The sequence below is a fragment of the Labrus mixtus genome, chromosome 7 (assembly GCF_963584025.1).
Source record: "Labrus mixtus chromosome 7, fLabMix1.1, whole genome shotgun sequence".
NCBI lineage: Eukaryota > Metazoa > Chordata > Actinopteri > Labriformes > Labridae > Labrus > Labrus mixtus.
The window spans coordinates 25,644,662-25,666,471 of record NC_083618.1 but is presented as its reverse complement, the minus strand read 5'-3'; the positions used below and the strand labels follow the sequence as shown (position 1 = coordinate 25,666,471).

Here is a 21,810-nt window from a genome sequence, read left to right as displayed (position 1 = left end):
ATAACATTCAATTAATTGGCTTGATTTTGTGGTGTGTGGTTACTGTACTTATTTAGACATCTGTTACCAGTATCCCTGATAATCTCATTTTCTTGAATGCAGCCAACATGTCGGACAATTGCAAGTACATTTTTTTTTTTTTTTAAACTCCACTCCCAATGTAAAAAACTTACCAGATCATCCTATAGTCTGGACAAAAATACTCCTTTATTAAGGGCAGGGAGCAGTTAGGCATCAATCACACGAGTGGGTACTGTCGGGGTGTTCAGAAGGCTAATAGTCGGACAACTACTCCAAATAAAAAAAATAAAAAATAAAAAACCATCCATATGAGTCAGAGTGTGCATATGAGTAACTGTAAAGATAACGCAACAATAAACCTGTCAGTCCATCCCGCACTAATGAGACGACAAACCCTACAAGCTCTGTGAGGGCGTCCTGATCCTGCTTCACTGTAGGACTCAGAGCTGGCACACTGCCACTTATCCCTTTGTACCATTCCCCTTGTGTTTTTATTTCAGTTGACAGGTGTTATGGTGCTGGTGGAAATATAAGCAGCAGTATCATTAGTAGGATTAGAAAGTCTTAACATTAGTGCACACCTGATTTGATTATTAGAAATATTACTTGTTACCGTTAATTGTTTGTTGGAACATGTATTTAGTATGAAATGACATGATGTTTACTGATGATGTAAATGTTCACCTAATAGGCATATGACATGTGAACATGTGAATGCAATAGACTGGAGTGCTGTTTAGCTCTCAGTATTTGAATATTGTACTTGTTTATATACTACGACGTACAGAAGGTTAAGTCTGTGATTTTTTTTTTGATTTTTTTTAAAATCACAAAATCAATTGTGAGTTTTATTTTGTGTTTGCAATATATAAATCACACTACGGTGATACAATGGATTTTAATTTGATTGTTTTAGAATGTTCATTGTGCAAAAATGAAAAGTCAACTACAGTCTTTTAACGTTTCCAAATTGCAATAAAATCAGATTTTCTTTGTTATTTTCCTGTCATGTACATATTAGTTCAATAGATCCTGGTGCTGTTTAGCTTATTGCAATTGAATATTTCTTAATGGGTATCAACTTTAGTCTTCTAAACAAAATTGTTTTTTTTTTCATTTTCAAATTGTTACAAATTTTTCATTTTGCAATCTGATTTAAATATTGTTTCAATAAACGGAAAATCTGAATATAGTTTTGATACTGCACTTTAACCGTCAAATTTCAATAAAGTCGGCTGAACATGCTGCATAAAAACACATTTTAAACAGCGCTCTATTTTCCCGTTAATATGGTCATAGAATGAGTTTGATTATCACTGTACATTGTCTTTTTTAAGCAGCTCTTATTGGTCCTTTAAAGTATTAAAGGGCTTCATTCAGTTAAATGATTCACATGTATTACAGTTTTCCAACAGCTTATTCTGAGAGAAGTGCTGCCAACACACAGAGAGAAATTGAAGAGGGAAGAGAAGATTGAGTCATTTTTTTCAGACAGGTGGTCCTAAATTGGAGGCTTTTGATATTGTCAGTAGTAAAACAACAAGCAGCATTGATGGGAAGGAACAACGTGCACAGAGGGGGACAGATGAGGCGCCGCAGTCACACACACACACACACACACACAGACACTCACCGGTACATGGGAGGAGGGCTTCCCTGGGCTTCACAGCTGAACACCACCTCCCTGTTCCTCTCCACCGTCTCCACAGGATACACGATGCTCCCAGGCTGCTTGGTGAACACGGGACTCTGCAAGACGCTTCTTTCTGTCGGACGACAAGGAGACACACCACAGATAAATATAAACGTGGCAACCAGCATGTTTGTTAAACAGCCAATTAGTCAGCGGCAGAAACAGGTTGATGCCGTTTTAAGCGTTTAAAAGGGCAAAACCACAAGCAGACAAAACATCAATTTGGACTGCCTGTCACGACACAGCGGCAGGGAGAAGAATGATTTTAAGTGAGTCGTGTCCTCAGCAGCTATTAAGGTGGTAATAGGATATAGAGCGTGATATATAAAGAGCATCGGTCGTGAAAAATGCCTTCATTTACTTCTGTCAACCTGCTTTTATTTGATCATTTATTTATTTATTTACCCGGTGATGTTGGGATTATGTGTCCATGCGGGGTGTAATCACTCGGCTTCATGTGATTAGAAGTCTTTGTGGTTATTAACACAAAAGAAGGCTCAGTTACTCCATTAAGGCCCGATTAACACAGCCTGCTTCTTGTGCATGTCTTTGGAAAGTAGAAATGATGCTTTGATGACAAGGAACAAGCACAGACTTAATCGCTTTTATTTTGTTTGTCATGGTTTCTATGAAGCAGAAGCAACCACAATGAGATTCTATTTACTTCATATGAATTAGCTGTATTCCATGGAAAGATGTATTAATTAAAAGAGTTATACAAATCAAAGAAATAGAGACATTTATCAAAGAAAGATATAAATGAATGTTTCCTATTTGAAGCCTTGGCTCATTCCTGTTGAGAATTATTCAAATGAACAGCAGTGTGGATAGCAGAAGTAGAAGATCTTAGACAGTTTGGAAAAACTCATTATTTCAACCCATTTTCTAAAGTTTAAAAATCATGTAAGGAACTCAACTATTTTGTTTTTTAATTGGTGAAAAGAACACGAGAGAAAAGCAAGAAAGAAACAAATACATTTGGGCTTCCTGCCTTTATTTGACAGGACAGCTTGAGAGATACATGTACTGGGAATGTGGGGAGCAGAGATTGGGAAATGACATGCACCAAACAGCGTCAGGGCCAGGAACTAAAGTGGTCGAGGACTGCAGCCTCTGTACATGGTCTGCCCGCTCTACAGGGCAGTAAGCACACCAGACATAAGACAGAAGAAAACGGAACAAATAAGACCGTTCCTCCCTTTCAGATAGACCCATTTCAACAGATTGTTTTTCATAAACCCTCTGCTTACACTTACAGATTTTGTCACAGTAAATAGGAATGAATGCTATGGGTATTCTATTATTCAGTAATACGACAAGATGAATTAAAAATAACTTTGATTTCCAAGGCTGGAAATAAACACCACAAACTGGAATATGTTACTCTTAATTTCATGGGGCAGCAGAACTCTTATGTGAGACCGTACCATAATTATGGGGGATATAGTAGTATCACATGCATACAATGTCTGTTTCAGAAATAACTGCAAAAAATGTGTGTTGACCTTTGTTCTGTCTATGCTGTAGGTAATGAGCCCTTGATTCTCAGTGGCAGGCATTACAGCGGAATAGTCTGAACGACTTTGAGTTAAGGTGGTGGAAATGACATTAATATATTATCAAATCCAATGTTTTTTTAATCCCCAGCAGTGTCAGAGAAGGAAGATGACTTCAGGTGGTATTGGACAGCTGTCGTACATTTAAAACAAGAAAGAGAGGTGCAGAATATTCACCGTCTTGTACCCTGATTTTGCGAGCATGTAAAATACAACACTGCAGGGCTAGACAGGGCAGGCTGCAGGGAGCAGGCTTGCAAAACAGTGTGACAACTTTGTGTATATTGTGTGTTCCTCTGGAAAATAAATTACACCCCAATCGGAGGCGCTCCACACAGTATATGTGATATACTGTATAATGAAGTTTTTGCAGATAGCAGAATCCATTACACTTCTATGGGGTGTTTGCTTTATTACTGTCTAGTTGTATACCGCGTTGGTAACCATCCACCACGGTACAGTGTGTCTGGTGCAGATGAAAACATTTAAAAAACATTGTGCACATTGCATACCTTGCTTTAATTATTATTCAACACAACACACATTTCAAGTTCCAATGTGTATTTACTGAGAGAAGTGGCTGTAAGTTAAGTCGGTCAGAAGTTAAACAGATGGACTGAATGATTGCATGGATGACTGATCAAATCAATGACTTGTTCATTTCTTTATTTAGTCAAGCACAAAGTGGCATGGCCCAGCAGTCCTTTGCACAAAGGGTTCACTTATTTCAATAGAGTGAAAAGTGCAGGACCGAGCTTAGATAACATGTAGGAATGGTTGTGTGAAAACTAATGAAAGCTGCACATAATAGGAAGTATTTAGGGTGATGTTGTAATCTGACATGGGTATGGCATGTTGGTTCTGGATTGTTTAAAACATATATTTAGTCTAAGTGACGTCACACATGGTTTCTAGACAGACATTTTGAAGCCCATCAATGGCGGTCTCCATAAAGACAATAATATCTCACCCTAGTAACAGGCAAAGAGGCAGAGGCTTAATAAAACCAAATCAGATTAGATCTAACAAAATTCAACCAGGTACAGTGTGTACAAATGAAGAAAGAATAGAGCTATTGATACCAAATTCATTTATGAACCAGGATGAAAACATTCTGCTGTATAAAAAGGACATTTCCATATGAGGCCTTATGGAGATTATATTTTGCCTTTGGAGCCAGCCTCAAGCCCACACTAGAGGAACTGCAGACTTTTGCCCACAACAGCTTCATTTTTTAACACTGGAAGTTGCCTCTAGGCTCTATACTAGTATAAATACTTTTAGTATTTTTCGAGGTGCTAGGGATGCCTGAAAAATACAGGAGCATTCAAACTCCTGCTTTATGTATGTGGTAACTTTGACTGGCACATCATGGCCATGCTGTTGTGTCTAAACTCAGACAGCAAAGCTCTTTAGATGTTGCCAAGCAACTTTGGCTTTGGTGAATTCTCCAGGGCGAGTTCTTTATAGTACAAAAAAACATTGAAAACATTTTGAAAGTTTTTTTCATCGACATTGCTTCAACAAGCCACAAGCCGGGGCGCGCTGGTGGTGCAATGGTTAGGGCGCGCGCCCCATGCATTGAGGCTGTCGTCTCAAGCGGGCGGCCCAGGCTCGCATCCCGCCCGTGGCCTCCCTCCCGCATGTCGCTCCCCACCCCCTCTCCTGGTTTCCGACTCTATCCACTGTCCTGTCTCTCCATTAAAGGCACAAAAGCCCAAAAATAAAATCTTGAAAAAAAAAACAAACCACAAGCCATTTGTGCCAATCCATTTCTCTTTGTGGTGCATCAAGTATGAAAAAAAAAAAACATTTGAATGTAGAAAGCAGCCATGTGCCTTAATTTTGTACAAATTAGTAGCCTTTGTGATGGAGTTTCTGTATCCTTGTAGATGTGAAGACATTAAGCTCATTCCCTGTGCCTCACGACAGTCACATCTGTTAGTGTTGGCCGTCACTATGCCAACCAAGGTCACTTTGTGTCTCCCCTCATATCTGGATTGTTAGTGTCTGCTCTCCATTATCATAAACATAGGTAGGGTAACATGCCCCTGACTTTAGCGTCATCTTCAGGATAAATAGCAAGCCTATGGTACGGTCTGACAGAACTGGCTCGGCAAGACACTGTATTACTGTATGTGTGCTGTTAATGTCATTTCTCCTCCGGAGTCACATATAAACTACTTAATCTTAAACCATCTGAGGCCCTGTTTCCACCTAGTGTTTTGGAGCGCTTACATAAAGCATTTTTTACGCTGAGAAGAAAAATGCTGCACGTCCGTCCTGTCTTTATGACAACAGTCTGTTGACAACGGACACTGTATGACCGACACTGCTTCGTTACTTTTTACTGCATGTTTTAAATTTGAGAATGTTTTTTACCCCATCGGACACGGAGCAAAGAGAATGTGGGTACAAAACACGATCTGTAGGCGGCAAAAATAGAGGGAATATCATACATTGGTGACGTCAACAGCGCCTGTCTGATAAATTGAAGGATTATCAAGTTGAGCACTCAGAGCGGCCACACAGAAAAGGCAGAGCGCTCGGAAAAAAAGACGGTGGGCGATGCACTTTTTTCTCCAGACGGCCACTTTCTGCTGCAAGCGCCTCATTGAAAACAACTGAAAAGAGACGCTGGCGCTCAGAAAAAAAAACGGTAGGTGAACACGCGGCCTTAGTCTCCTGAATATTTCTTGTGTGATGTCAAGTTTCTACAAATTTCCTCAACAGCTTATTGATGATCCAGTTTGATGTTTTTTTTTAAATTTTGTAATTAATGAATTCATTTTTCCATAGACCATTTAGATCAGGCAGCAGGTCAAAATGTGTGCACGAGTAATGACAGAATCCTTATTAAAAGTTCCCGTATATCATTTTAGTTTCATCTTTGGGCATTTACTCTTTTTTTAGAAACTTTCACAGCAGTGGGCAATTCTTTAAAAACAGAGAGTTCATTCAAATACAATCAGTGGTGGAACAAAGATCTATTGTGCAGGCTGCCTTCAGAACGAACAATACAACCATTTTTGTCTTCAAATTCCATTTAATTGAAGCAACAGTGAGCCGCAGCATTATGTTGAGGAATAAGAGTAAGTTCTGTGCATAGTTGTGTAAAATAACATGCACAGGGTAATGCATAATTCAAACGACTGTTCAATAGGCAATCTAATTTCAAACGTTCCCGAGCACACCTAACATTTTCACAACACCAGAGTATCCTTCCAATCCCCCACAAGCATCAAACCATATGTTCATTTTAGTGCGGGGTAAGCTTTTCTTCTTTTTTAATACAAAACGTAACCCAATGCTTAGAGGCATCACCTCTGACAAACATGCAATCTGTAAAAGTCTGGCAAGTGATTTTACACGAGAAAAAAAAAATCAAATTAAAAAACAACGAGTAATGGAATCTTTATAAATGTAAATCCAGTCCCACAATAGCTGACATGGTTGGATTAGATAGACTTTTCAATAAGGAGAGACATGGAATCAGGTTAAGATAATCATGTTTTGTAACAGATGATATGATAATTAGTCTTTTCAGAAAATCTTTGGCGCTTAGACCCTACAGGGAGATTTTGTAATCGAAGGCATCTGCCCTGAGCAGCAGCAAGATAAATCCCCTCATGGAGTCTAGACAGTGGTGGTGGTGGTGGGGAAAAGTTGTGGTGGCTTATGACTTCTGCTGCGACTGATGAAATGATGAAATGAAAAAGCTGATGAATCTTGGGGGGGGGTGTAGGAAAGTGGAGGAATGCGTGTAGCAGCGGCATGAAGGGAACCAGAGGCAGAAGGAATCATATAAGACTGCGGCAAGATGGTAGTAGAAAAAGGGGTGTGTTGCAATGCTCTTGGATACACGTGGCCAGCTGTTGTGACAGTTGGGAGCTCAGTTGACAGCCCCAGACAATACCACTAAGAATTATGCGTAGTTGGGTGAATTGGAAGAAAAAAATAAAAAGATAATAAGGAATAAAATATGGACTTGCAAAATAGTCTTACTTATACAGAACTTGTGCCACTGCTTCTTTTTTCTGACTGCTATTGCAGCTTGACTCAGTGCTTTCAAATGGCAAGGCTTTTAACAAATCTTGTGGTGGGATGAAAAAATTGTACCTTATAAACGGTTAAAAACGAGAATCAGAAAAATGCTGTGTTTCAAACACTCAGGGGGGCAAAATTTTGGACTCATGCACCCCCAATCCCAACAACACACAAGAAAAAAGAAAAACAAGAAAAGGAGGCTTAGTTTTTCTAATTAAATGTCAGCCTATAGGATCCTGGTGGTAAAGCAGCTACATGTTACCCATAAGGGTGGAATGAGGGGAGAGCTTTCTGGGGCCCAGTTCAAGAGGGACCCATGAAAGTTAGCAAAAACAAAGTCTATTCTAGATTGAAGTAACAACACATCAAATTTATTGGTGGGCGTGCCCTTTGAACTTGACTTGATGTCTGACTGTGTATGGCCATGCCAGAGATCTGCATGAAAGTAAGTATTATAAAGTATTATAAAAGTAGCTTATAAAGCGTGCTCTTTTGTTTATTTCATCTGTACTGTTGATGTTAAAATTCATAACTTCAGACATCTATTACAAGACTTAACGGTATAATGCAATGATACTAAACTACTGGATAATACAGATTATACACATGTTTCCAATGGTTTACAATGAGGAACAAAGAGCTTGGAGAAGGACAATATCAGAAGAAAGATAATGGAGGGATGCTGCAGTTATTATGACTGACGAGCACTATCTTGCAGGCTAGAACTGCCCCATCATGTCATCTCCAAGCTGCAACCTCCGGTCTCGAAAAATGAAGCCAATGCCGAAGTTCAAAATCCTGCAGTTGCTGAGTGTCCGCTTCAGGCTGGCTCAAGGAAACCCGGAAGTCACATACACACCACAGCCAAAAAAGCTGTTTTTAAAGCATAAATGAACATGTTTACAGTCTGGTGCAAAAAAAAAAACCGAAATAGGTGTGATTAGTTATTGTCATCACTGGCACACACTGTACGGGGGTATAAGCCAATGATCTTGGACAGGTGGGCGCAATGTAACGGTTTGTCAGGAAGCTTAAGACCGGCCTCAGCTCTCAGCCTGTCGTTAGGCTGAGACAGCATTTCCAGCATGGAGCCTCCGGAGCCCCATATTACTAAACTAATAGACTAAACTGTTGGTTGTGGCTGTTCATATTCTGCAGATTTTATCAGTGTGTGATGTCAGAGGTGTTACATTTGGTCAGGTTGTGAATCTTTGATGTTTAAAACTTGTGATAAACAGGAGGGATGGGTATGAAACAGGACAAATAAAAACAAATGTAATAACTTTAAAAGGTTGGATTCTGTTATTTCTAATAAACTAATCAGCGAGTGTAGGGAAATGGTTAGGGTGAAAGAACAGAATCAAACCTTTTGAAGTTAGTACATTTGTTTTGGTTTGTCCTGTGTAATCCCCCTACCCTAGTTTATTATTTCCCTACCATTTCACACAGTCTGAATTATGTATTCATATTTGTTTAGACTGTATAACTTCCTTTTTCTCAGTTCATTGTGAACGAAAGCAGCTGGAAGAATTCATCTTATCCAGTTCAGAGGAGGCTGTTCAGCATGTCCTCATGTAGTGGAGTTATGCTGAGCACAAAAGAAGTAGGTCACCATTGAAATCCGGAGCTTGTTTCTCTAACACTCAGGTACCTTTAGCAGGCCTCCCAGTAGGCCTCACACACCTGCAGTGGGCTGTTTCTGTCTCCCTCTTACAAAGTGATTCATTTGCATGCAACACTGTGGAAGAAACATGTCAGCCCATAGCACTATAGTTACTGCCACAGGGAATACACCGAGCGCTGTGGGAATTGGCTGTTGCTTAATTTATGGTGACATTTTCAGATTTCTCAACTTGAATGGCATGAAAATATGAATAGATGTAGGAAATCTCTCTTAGTGGTCTTCATTAAAACACAGGGGTTTGTCTTCACCGTCCTCACTTTACTTATTTACAGTCTGAAGATTCTATTCTCGTTTAAATGACTTGTAGTTGACTTCGTTATCATCTTCCACTAAACATTAGCAGGAAGCTTTTGTAACTAAATAACAAAAGCTTCCTTCCTTTTTTACACTCTGTAACTGGCACAACTGACCTCTCAACCTTTTACTGCTGTCTCAGGCATAGATATATATATACTTTTACATTTATTCTTAAACAATAAGGTTTAAGGGAGATTCTTCTGGACAGAACTCACACTCTCTAACTGCAGGCGAAACACTGATTCGGACAGTCTTCATCCTTTCATTGTGACCTTTTACTGTGACAAACCACAATAAAAAAAACAGAGATGAGATGCTGCTCTGATGGTAAGGAAGATAAAAAAAAAAGGATTTACAGGACATCTCTGTTAGAGTTAATCATGATAAAGACACTGGCCTGATATTTGTAATTGCTTCTTATATTTAATTCTCACTATTTTTTGCTTTATTTCCTTTGTTAACTATCTTGAACCAAAACACCAAGTCAAATTCCTTGTATGTGTAAATGTACTTGGCAATAAAAAACCATTCTGATTGTGACTTTTATTGTTTATTAAGAAATAATGATGAAACAGTGATTTGACCTAAATGTCAAATCCATATATAACGGGATAATATCATTTGTATGATTTGGTAAATTCTTTTTTTAATGATTTAGATATGTATTTAGTCGACACAAAAAGATGAGTGCAGTTTTTTTGTGTTTCTTTAGCCAAAAGTTGTTTTTTTAAAAACACGAAGCACCCCTGACTCATGGTTCTCTGTATAATTCCTGTGAGTAATCTGCGCTTTGAAACATATTAATACACATAATGGCTGCTTCCAACAGACAGTTTTGTTTGTTATGCCTTACATATGGACTCTTTATGCCAGTACTACGAGGCATGCCGTATATTTAATTTGTATGTTAAGTCAAAAGCATGACAACCAAATGTGGCTTTACTGCACAGTATGGTATAAACAAACATCATTTTAGCCCACGTTTCTTTTGATACAGAACAATAACTAGAAATAAAAAAAACATTACAACCATAACATATTGGTGAGCATACATACAAAAATGAGGACACAAAATATCAGGAAGATTGGTCTAGTACTATGTAGGCTTGCTATCTCCTCACTTCATTCACTGCATCCTTAAATTCCTTCAGTGATCATAGAATTGTGTCAAATCTTAATTTGACTATTTTAATAGTAATAATACTTTTATTGCCTGTCTATGTCTGCTTTACTGTTTCTTTTTATGCATCTATGTCGCTGCTTATCTATGTCTACTGCAATTTTCTATTTTCTATTTTCCAGTGTTGTTGTATCATGTTATTTCCTAAAAGCCTAACTAGGGACAAGGACTGCAAAAAAGCAGTGGAGAGTCTGTTGGGGCCCTGGGCAAAAATCAATTGGGAGGACTTCCAACCAGCGATCAGCAGGGCAACGGGGGTGAATTCTGTCAAATGGGAACTCCTTGGGGAGGTTTCCTACCGTCATTGCAATATTTGCACATTTTCGGCCGCTGTTCTGGGCCCCCCTACTGGTCTGGGGCCCGATGCCTGCCTTGCCTGTTGACAAGCATTGCCTCTGCAATTAAGCCATGGCTAGAAGTGCTATATACATTGTATCTGTTTCACATTAATTAACAACAACAACAAAAAGGTGCTATATAAGTAAAGCTGAGTTGAGGTAGGTGTACTTGTAAACTGAAATAAATAAATTGTAAATTATATTTAAAAAAACAGTTTTTAACTTTCCTTCTTACATCTTTTGGTGGGGATGGGGTTGCAATTTCTTTGAAAGATTGAGAGTAAATATTTCTTTGTCATATCCAGATAGTCACAAACTCCTGGTGCATCCGCATCCTGCTTACAGTCACAGAATCAACTGGTGTATCAGAAAGAAGGCACTACAACATGAGGAACACAGTCCTTGCTGCTCAGACAGTCACAGTCTTACGCGTTGTTTTAATTACACAACTTTTCCTTTTTCCTGTGCTTGTGATAGACGTGTGTAACGAGGGAGCAGTCTTGCCTATTCTCATTACAGTCGAGAGTTGTGCAATGTGCAATTCAGAACGCGTAGCACGATATTCAGCCACAGTCAGGGCTGTGTAACATATTAAATAAAGATAACACACTGTTAAACACGGCAATCATCAGGGATAAATGTGCACAAAAATATTTGGTAATTGGTCTGGTTGGAGCTGCAGACATGCAGACATATAAACACACTGATAACCACACAGAGGCACAGAATCAAGCACAACATGATCCCCTCAAGAGTCATGTCTTCATAGTGATCTGTGTCATTATAATGTGAGTGAAAAGACGGAGTAAAATCATATTTTCTTATTCAGTTGTCTACAATCATGATTAATGAAGAGTACAATTAGGTTGATGTTTTTCTTTTTCGTTTCCACTCAGACATGTATTTAAAGTCCTCACCAGGGTGACTGAATTCCCCTGTGAAGTGACAAATGAGTATTCAAGCCAGGATGATGAAACACCTTCAGGATCAAGGACAGCAAGGCAGGGAACAACAAGGAAGAGACCTCACCTGCACAGCACGTTAAACAACAAGGTTTGTGTTTTAACTGCTCTCCAGAATTAACACAATCAAGTCATTGTTGCATTATTTCTGTAATTCTACAGTACGTAGAAAAATGTTCAGCTCCAGAAAAAAATGAAGAGAAAACTGAAAAAATTTGTTTTCTCTGGTTCAACTATTTGAGTTTTTTTTTTTTTTGAGTAAAAAAAATTCTGTTGAAAATATAATTTCTCCAAACTTCTAAATTAAACTTTTTTATTTGGGTCTTTTATTTTCAGAAAATGGTGACTGGTACCGCTAAAAAGATGCAGTGTTCCTCAGACAAACAAGTTAACATTTATTTTTATATTGACATAATGAAAATGTTTTGACTGAGGAATGGATCATAATTTATCCCATTCAAGCCCACCCATTTATTTGTTGGAATAAGAAGAAGAATGCCCTCTTACCAGTCGGTCACATTGCTTTTAGGTCTAGATATGTTACTCTTGGTGAAACAAAAAATAGCTTCAGTCATCAAATAAGATTTGGTTCAGATGATCACCAAGTTAGTACCTCATTAAGTAGAGTGAGTTGTACCTGTGTTGAAATTCAACAGATACCAGAATAGAATGGCTTCCACGCATGTTGAGATGCTGGTCTAAGGACAGTTTAGAGTGGCTTCTGATTTTTCAGCTGTAAATAGACCAATAAAAAATCTAAGGAAAGACTAACATTCCATGTCTTGGTGAGATATTGGGCCCTACATGCCATAAGAACAGCTTCAGAGAGCATTGGTTTTCGTTCACTCAATTCCTTAGACTACGTAAATGATTGTTCACCATCCTTCCGAAAGATGGGGGCAGAGATTGCTATCCAACAATTCAGACCAAGATTTCCCCATAGATTTTCATCTTAGCTGAGATCCAGTGGAAAAAAAGCTAAAAGTGTATGGTCACACTCTTTTTCATACTTCCTGGAAGTGATCGCTTTCATCAGGACGGGGGTAAACGTAGGGATGCAGATGATCAATCAGAACAACTTTGCATTGATTTGCAGTGATCCTTCTTTCTAAGGGAGACGGTGGACACAAGCTGTGCCAGCATAGCAGAGCCACAGGATCCCTTCACGGTGGGGGTCAAACATTCAGGCCCCAACCACTTTATCTGTGTAGACCAATCATGCACGCACCCACTTGTGGAGAATATGTTGAAGGTGACTCATCTGACCATATAATTTCTCTGTAGACCAGGGATTCTGTTTTTTTGCATCACTGAATTCTCAAATGTGAATTCATCCTTGTAATAAGGAACGCATGCTCTGCAACCCTACTACAACAATCGTCTCTAATTGTCTATGGCCTGTTCTTGCTAATTAAGAATGCACTGACATTTTAAGTCACCTGCAGAGTTGCTCTTCTGGTTTTCCTTACAAATTGCACTAATCATATACAAATCAAAGTCATTAAATGTGGGTTGCGAACCGCTATTTCCTACCATCTATCCTTATGTCCAATAATCTAAACACCAGCCGGTTGAGCCCTCTTCTTGACTAAGGCTTCCACCATCTGTGCCCCGAGAATGAACCACCTTTCACATCCACTTAGGTGTTTTCCTCCTGCCATCTTAAAGCAAAATCAGAGTAGACTGGGCATGCTCAGCCTTTGTATACATGCCACAGAGCATTAATGGATGTTAAATGCATAATTGTCACATCAAGTGCAACCTTTGTGCACTACTTTCAGCTGAAAAAATCCCACACCTGCACTGATTTTACAGATTAAGTCTCTACAGAGCAGAGAAACAGTGATTTAATAGACACTGCCATGACTGAAATGAAAGAAAATTCTAATTAAATCTCACACTTGATGATTAACGTGTAGCTACTGCTCTGGTTTAACAGGTATTTTACGAGTCCCTTTGGAATGGGAGCAGTACAACCCCATGTAACTCAGTCTCTATTGCTGTCCTAGCTTGACTGTGCCAGGAACGTCTCATCACTGTTCTTTTCCAGCCCTTCAATTAGCATCACTGTCTAGTAAAAAAAAAAAAAAAACAGCTGTCGGGAAAACTAAAAGAATGGCGTGTGATGTACAGTCTCTGTTGTTCGGCACCCTCGGTATGACAGTCACATAAATCATTTATTTCTCTGGGTTGCATGAGAGTGAGGCGGAGTAAGAAAACGAGCTTTGAAATGGCAACCCGGTCCTTGCATAAACAAGGCCAACACTTCTTGAGCTTACAGACAACAGCAAGGTGATTTTCCTGATTTTCCTCCAAAGGGCCATGAATAAAACATCTATTGATATACATATCAAAAGGCGAGAGTTGACAAAGCAAAACAGAGCCAAACAAAGATGCTGGGCCAGTGGAAAGAGAAAAAGGAGAACGCTTTCTCTTGAACCTGCTGTGAATACCTAACACAGCCAATTAGCAAGGGCTCGGCTCGGAAGCCATCTGGGGATGCCTCCTCCTTCATCCTGACATAATTGCTTCTCTTGAGGAGGAGGTAGTATACCTAGAGAGGCCAACTCCAGGTTAGTCAGACGTGTTCTTCAATTTCATAGGCTACACCTGGGCTCTCGCTAATACGTTCATCAAGCAGATTACAATCCTAATCAAAGTTTAAAAGGTAAGAGAACAGTATTAAGATGATGGAAACCTTTGATGAGGCAGACAGTTTCATGTTGGAGTTCTGAGGTAGTGTCATGAGGGTAGTCATTTTTAGCAATGTCAGCAACTTACACTTGGATAAGGCTTCCTCCTCAAGCATTTGTGTGGAAAAGAGAATCAAACCCATCTCGCAGAGTAGAGTATTTCTAATCAGCACATAATGAAGTGGAGACAGCTGGGCCAGTTTGGAGGTGTGCACGGCGGCAGACCCAGGGGCAAAGGGCTGCAGAGTCTGTCTAGCAGCGTAGTTCAGCTGGCCTGGCACCGTCAGGCTCACTACAGGCTGCTCACACAGAGGAAGGTCAATGTTCATCCTGTCACTGTAAAATGGCCTGAAGAGATCAGGGCAGCACTACTAGAAGAGACCTTGACATATGAGGCCATCTGACATGCACGTCAACCTTAGGAAATGCCCTTCATGGGCAATGGGCATGATTATGGAGACGCACAGATTACGGAGTGCATCATTCTGGATGACAGTTATTGCAAAATCCACAAGTGCTGCTGCTGCCTTAACAGATGCTACATGCACTGTTGTTAGTCAGCATTATTAAGCCGCAGAATTGATTGAAGAGATTACATTCATCAGTGAGGACGCTAAATCAGACGGAAGCTGGAGTGATTTATCTTTTGTGTTTGTTCAGGTTCGATGCTGGGAGACATTAAAAACCCTTCTGCTCGCTTACAAAGCAGAGACAAAAAACAGCTTCTCCACATCTCCTCCAGGTCTCTACTCCTTCCAGCCCACTACACTCTGCCAATGAAAGGTCCAATCTTCACAACAGGGCCTTAAGTCTCTAGCTAGACTTTTCTCCTGTGTATTCCCCAGGTGGTAGGATTAATAACCAGCAACCTCAATTTGATCTTCAGAGTCCATCTTTGAGAAAAAGCCATAAAACATTGTTTCAACATTTAGTAATGTTCTGGTTAGACCCTCTCTTACAAAACCTGTCATAAAATTGCAATTTCAAAAGAAGCAAATGAACGTGTTATTTCTGTTTTGCAAAATTAGACTTGCCATAATCTGTGAAATATTATTGAATTGCATTTAATACATTTTAACAAATGTGTATCTATTATGCATTTTTTACATTGCCTCCTCTCCATCCTGCTATTACGCTGTCAGTCAAAGCTCTGTTCAGCTCTGTTTTAAAGCTGCCATAAAAGCAAAGTAATATTTATTATGATTATTTCTTTGAGAAAGGATGTTCACCTGATCAAACATCAAACATTTAAAGTCTCAGTATTGACTAGGGTTAGTTTTTTTCTGAACTGAAGACAAGTGTTATTTTGAAAAGTTGCTTTATGAAGTAAATATTTAAAACAACGAATGTCTAAAATCTAAATCTAGGGGGTACTGGATAGCCTAGCGGTTATGTTGCGCGTCCAATGTACAGAGGATATAGTCCGCATTGCAGCGGCCCTGTGTTCAAATTCGACCTCAGCCTTTTGCTGCTTGTCACCCCTCACTCCCTCCCTCATTTCCTGTCTCTCTTCAGCTGTCCTATCCATGAAGGCAAAAATCTTCTAAAAAAAATCTGTTTAAAGTGTAAATTTAGCTTGTTTGAAGGATGCTGTAATTTTCAATATTTCATACAGTTGTTGTTTTATTTTCTTGCTATTTCTTATTTTTTTTTAATGTAGCGAGAAACGATGCTGTGTTTTTTAAACACATGATTAATCCGATTGGAAATCTTGTCAGATTCTATTGCTGTCATGGTTACATCATGATCGTGTGATAGTTCTGGATACAGAATGAATCAGAATGTCCTCATATCATTTGCACTCAAATATAATTTCATATAAAGAGAAGACGGCATCATAAACACTGACGGATCACATTTCAGTAGCAGGTTCAATGTTTGAAAGTTATCAAAGCCTGCAGACATAAAACAGGTGACAGCACAAAGGTATAAAAAGACACTCTCAGAATGAACAATAGTTTTCCTTGAGGAGTGTTTGGCAGTATATGGGATTTGTAGTGATTGTCCTTCACATTGTCCTTCTTGAGAGGACTGCATGAGTGGCACCCTCTCTAAGCTAGAGACAGTGAGCAAACTGTTAGTCAGATTCACTTATTCAGTTAGCAATGAAACATTTTGAACTGTGCTTCATTGCTTTTATGTTTCTACATCCGGAAGGTACTCTAAAAATCTTAACTATAATTCCTTTTATGCCCATGAGTATGAAATTGTTTGACGCAAAATGAAAATGTCAAATAAGCTGCTGCCAGAGTATGCAGCCCTTTTCACTCCTGGCTCTAACATGCTGCTTGGTGGTGGTGTGATCATAAATGAGCAGCTTTCAGTACATCAGCCTCAGCTGTTCTGACTCCCAACTCATCAAATACACAAATATAACACTTAAGGTACAGCGTCAAATTTGCATGCTTTCCTCTGGCTTTGTGTTTTGATTGGCTGTTAGAGACAGGTGAGGCGATATGAATAGAGCAAAAGTTCACCTGAGGTGGCAGTCAGTCTGAGCCAATAGAAAGATCAAAATATGTAATTCCTTCATCCTGGACACTTTTAGTCTTTAAAAAAGTGGACTTATTTTAGCGATATGCAACACACATTGGTCATGTTATGATAGCTGCTATGATAGTTTCATAATACACGCTGGTTAGTTAAATGCTGTCAGTAAGAACAGGAACAGTCTCTTTGTGTTCATGTGTATAGGATATTGCTTATTTAAACCCAAAGCATACACTTTTTTTTATAGTAACCGCATACTTTTGGTGAATATTTATTGGGCAGGAATATGTTGTCGGTTTAAATCTGGCTTAAGAGGAGATTTTTACTTATATCATGTGAATTACTGTCTTCCCATTGCTATTCAAAATGTTACTATTGTTCATCCACATTTATAGTTTGAAGAGTTGACATGACATACACACTTTCTTGGATCATGAAGCCTCTTGTTGCTGTGATCAGTGAAGTGTATCACCTCACTACAAACTGTGCTCTATGTCAAGAGGAATACCAGACAGGTCAGCAGCCGTATAGACTCTTTCATCTAAATTCTGTAAACTCACTGAGCTTCAGTAATTACATCTAAGTTGATCTGGTTTTTGGTCTTTAGAATAAGCACACCGCTTAGGATGACATCATATAGACTTCCTTCCGTCAGAAGCCTCAACTGTTTCCTGTCTTGTGCACTCTCCCTCTCTTTACAGGATGTGATTTTTTGCATTAACATTGATATTGCAATTTCAATTAAAGGTAAACCCGCGAAAGTGGTCAATGAGTGCCTATTTTGTATCACTGCTACAAAAGCTACACTTCACAACATCACGTTGTATGGGTCTACACTATAGCATCTTTCATAAAGAGCGGATTATTATGCGAGATCACTGGCTCAGGAAACAAGGCACTTAATTGGCTGAGTGAAGCTAATACGCTATTGACTTTGAAGAGGCCTTCCGTCAAGTGTCAAAGTGCAACCCATATCCCAAAAAGATGAATCCCAATTAGGAAAATAAGCCAGTAGAATTTCAAGGCACTGCATTAAATGCTAAAAGTGCCTTCCACATTAATCCCTTTGGGGGGGGGGGGGTTCAAATTTGAAGAAGCAATGCTTGTTTAGACTTTTTTGAAAAGACATCTTATGGTTGGAGCAGCAGGCAGCTTTCAAAAGGCGCTCACACCTATGCAGCAACCTTTGTCTTCTTACCAGTTGCCAGCTGACACAGCTCTTATAATGTCCATGAGTCATGAGTCATGACATTATACTTCCCTTGTGTCCACTGTTTGGTGTGAATGAACACATAAAATATATCATGTTGATGTGTATCGACAACATAATTTAAATTACATGAAATTTGAGACAAGTTTGTCAAATATGGCATACTTCTTGTTGCATGTAGGTTTCGCTCTGATTGTGATTCATGAATGCCATACAGATGGGATTCAGCGTGGTGCATGAATTACAATATTAAGCAAGAAACTGATTAGTTAAAACAATGCTGACTCACAGCCGTTTTTTCTACTCGGCATGGTGTCATGTACCTGCCATGTTGACCTGTTCCACATATCAAGAGTGTGTGTCTCAATAACGTACAGACCACAAAATGTAAACTGCATGTAAATTTGAATGATGTTTGTCGCACAAGGGCTGCTTCTAATAGACAGTATATGAAGTACTTACTGAACGATTTACTGTCAAGTAACAACAGCTGCCAGTGCCAATGGAAAAATATGTAAATTGTTTCCCTCGTCATAGCAACCCATTTTGTGTAACATTTAAGTATTGTCATTTCAGCATAATGAAAGTGTTTAGTATGTGCTCACCACATTTGAGTGGATCATGTTTTTCTGCTAGGTTAGGTAACAGTATGGGAAATTAATTGGCCTCTATATGGCCATAAATAGCCTCAGAATAAACTCTATAATTAAATGGTTAACTTCCATTTGGCTGTAGGACATAAAAGCTAGAGGCCTTTTTGTAAGATACATGTTCCAATCAAACTACAAGTAGATGAAACATACTGCAACAAGGTAAGGGTCCCTCACAAACATTTGCACCCAAGCACCCACTGGGCAACACCCAAGCCCAAACCCAAGACCAAACTCTCAACTGGAAGGTCGGGGTTCGATCTCCAGTTCCTAAGTCTGATGTGTCCTTGGGTAAGACACCTAACCTAATAGCTCCCGCTGCTTTGGCGGCGGCGTATGAGTGAGTATGATTAGATTAGTTACTTCTGATGGTCATTCTACAGCAACCTTTGCTTAGTGTGTGAATGGCTAGGTGTGACATGTGGTGCAAAAAGCTCTATACTAGCTCAAGTCCATTTACCAATATGATTTTCCCAACGGCATAATCCAATATGGCTGTGTACCTGTCAAGCAAACATTGATGATTTTATTGAGACAAAAGCAATAACCCAAGCAAATTTGATCTATTTTTTTTTTTTTAACTCGACCTTTATGAAGTTCATAATATTTGCACAAGCTTTGCCCAAACTTTCAGCATTTGGGTCAAATTTCTGCTATCCTATTTCAACATACCACAAATGGCCTGGTCCATATAATTGTCAGCGTAAGACATGTCAGTCCATCCAGCTTACGCAAAGCAGTCATTCTTAATGTTATTAATCACACCTTTGCTATTCCTGCCCTGACATGTCAATGCCTAGTATAAACAAAGCTAACTTTTTCATCTGCCTTCTTCCACTCTGGTCCCAGCGATAATTGGAGAGGTTTATATGAGGTAAATTCATCTTGGACTTCACTACTGCAAAATGAAACATTCATGGTCAATACAAAGCACAAATATCTCAGAAAACTGGCCGAGCAAGGATTCTTTGATATGCTAAAGAGTGCCATCTGTTGCGAGCAATAAATTAATGTACTAAGCAGATAGCGCCTTCTGACTTTATCACTTTCAAAGAGTGTTTTGAAGTACAGGTAATGATCCCCCTCTCTCTCATAAACCTCATGCAAACACAAACAGGATTCTGCTGCCTGTTGCTGAACCCTTACTCTCACATGTTTGATATCACATCAGATAGCCATCTTGTTGGTGGGAGCACAGCAGAAATGGGAATCACAGCACTCTACAATTCAGTCTCAGAGTTTACCTTATCGACTGTTTAGAAGCTTTATAATATTGTTTTTTATGGCTAACTTGAATAACACTTTCATCGCTTTCTTTATCAAAATATGCCAAAGACCTACATTTATTTAATCAATTTGGTCATATTGGCTTGTCCACAGACTTTTCCAAGAATTCTATCCATTACAACCAGGTGTTGGGTTGGGCTATCGTGGCTCAGGAGATTGAGCTGGTCTTCCGTTAATCTGAAGATCGGGGGTTCAGTCCCGTTCTTCTTCAATAAACTTGTTGAAGTGTCCTGCACTGAATGTGAGAGATGGTCATATTTCAAGCATGGCATTGCCATAAGTGTCCAAATGTGGATGTTTGCCTTTTTTTTCATCTCACGTTTGAGAACAAAGAGGAGAAAATATTGAAAGTTTCTTTATCTGAACTTGACTTTTTAAATAGGCGAGAATTATAAAACTCCTGGAGTCAAATCCTCCTGGCCTAAACTACTACAATGGTACAATCTCCTCCAGTGCCACCCACTGAGTGACAGTGCTGACGCAGCAACAGCCTGGCAGGAGCGATGCTTAGTGATGAGCAGGGATTTTTCCTTTCACTGAATATTAACAAGTCGCACACTTTACTACATTTGACTGTGTGGAAATCTGATCTTTTCACATCACAGATTAATAAAGGCATTAAAGCATTAGACTTTGAGCTAAAACGTGGGATTTATGTGGTCTGACAGAAATTAAGTAGGGTGCTGAATTGTAAAAAAAAAAAAAAAAAGGAACAAATCGTCAAATCTTCATATTAAACAGCCAAATCGGGCCGAGTGACATTTTGAGTTGGGTATTACTATTTTTCAATCCTGTGGCAGCAGTTAATGCTTTTGCAAGGAAACCTCTAATCTTAAAATAGCCCTGAGGTTGCATGTACGATCACCAGGAAAGGGTGTAGAAGAGCTGCGCTTGACAAAGTATCCATGTATGATTGAATTGAAATGGTTTCACTATTCTTACAGAAATTTGCATTTGACATGTTTGTACTTTCTTATACGGGCTGGTTTGCACAGTTGCACTTTGAAATGCAGTGTTGGCAAATCTGCTATAAAAATTAACTCGCCTTGCCTATACTGTACCAAATTGATACGTGTGTGTTAAACTGGATAGCTTTTCATAGCATTTGTTTAAATTGTAAGTGCTGTATAGCTAGAAAAAGCACGGTAAAATATGCATTGAACTTCAAAGGACTGCAGAATTGCACATGCAAAATTACCTTTTGCCATGTTGTTTATTGCCTTTTTTGCAATGTTCTACTTCATTATACAAAGGCTCTAAACTGCCCTATAGGGATAATCTGTTTTAATTAATTGGCAATAAATGACGAAAATGCAGGTTTTATTTCTTGAAAAGTGATTTCAAGGGTTGATTACAGCTTTAGTGAGGCTTAGGGATGTGAGAACACGAGCATGAGTCCTTTTCAAATAGCATCAGAACTATAACAGAATCATTTAGTTTTAACCTTGTTTTTGAAAGTCATTCTACCATGACTTCAGCAGTTTGTCCCATTTTCCTATTTGCAATGACAGTAAGCTTGCAGTGGTCAACACACACTTTGTCCCGCTCAGGGCAGGCTGTGACTCACTGAGTGAATCCAGTCTTGGGGTGACACATGGCTAAATGGCAGCACATTTCCCCCCAGCTATATGTGGCTGTCTCACCATTAGCGCTGTGCCGGCCTCTGACTGGATCTTCCAAAGCTGCCCAGTGAGCATTTTAG

At 39.2% G+C, this 21,810-nt stretch overlaps 1 protein-coding gene across 3 annotated transcripts in view; it reads right to left on the bottom strand.

Annotated features, from left to right (window-relative positions):
* The window catches only part of LOC132977034 (contactin-4-like), a 163,515-nt gene that overhangs the window by 117,750 nt on the left and 23,955 nt on the right, over positions 1-21,810 (bottom strand). For all 3 annotated transcript variants that reach the window (XM_061041381.1, XM_061041383.1, XM_061041382.1), the window contains exon 3: positions 1,655-1,787. In XM_061041381.1, the coding sequence (XP_060897364.1) occupies positions 1,655-1,787 (133 nt within the window). The remainder of the gene's footprint in view (positions 1-1,654; positions 1,788-21,810) is intronic.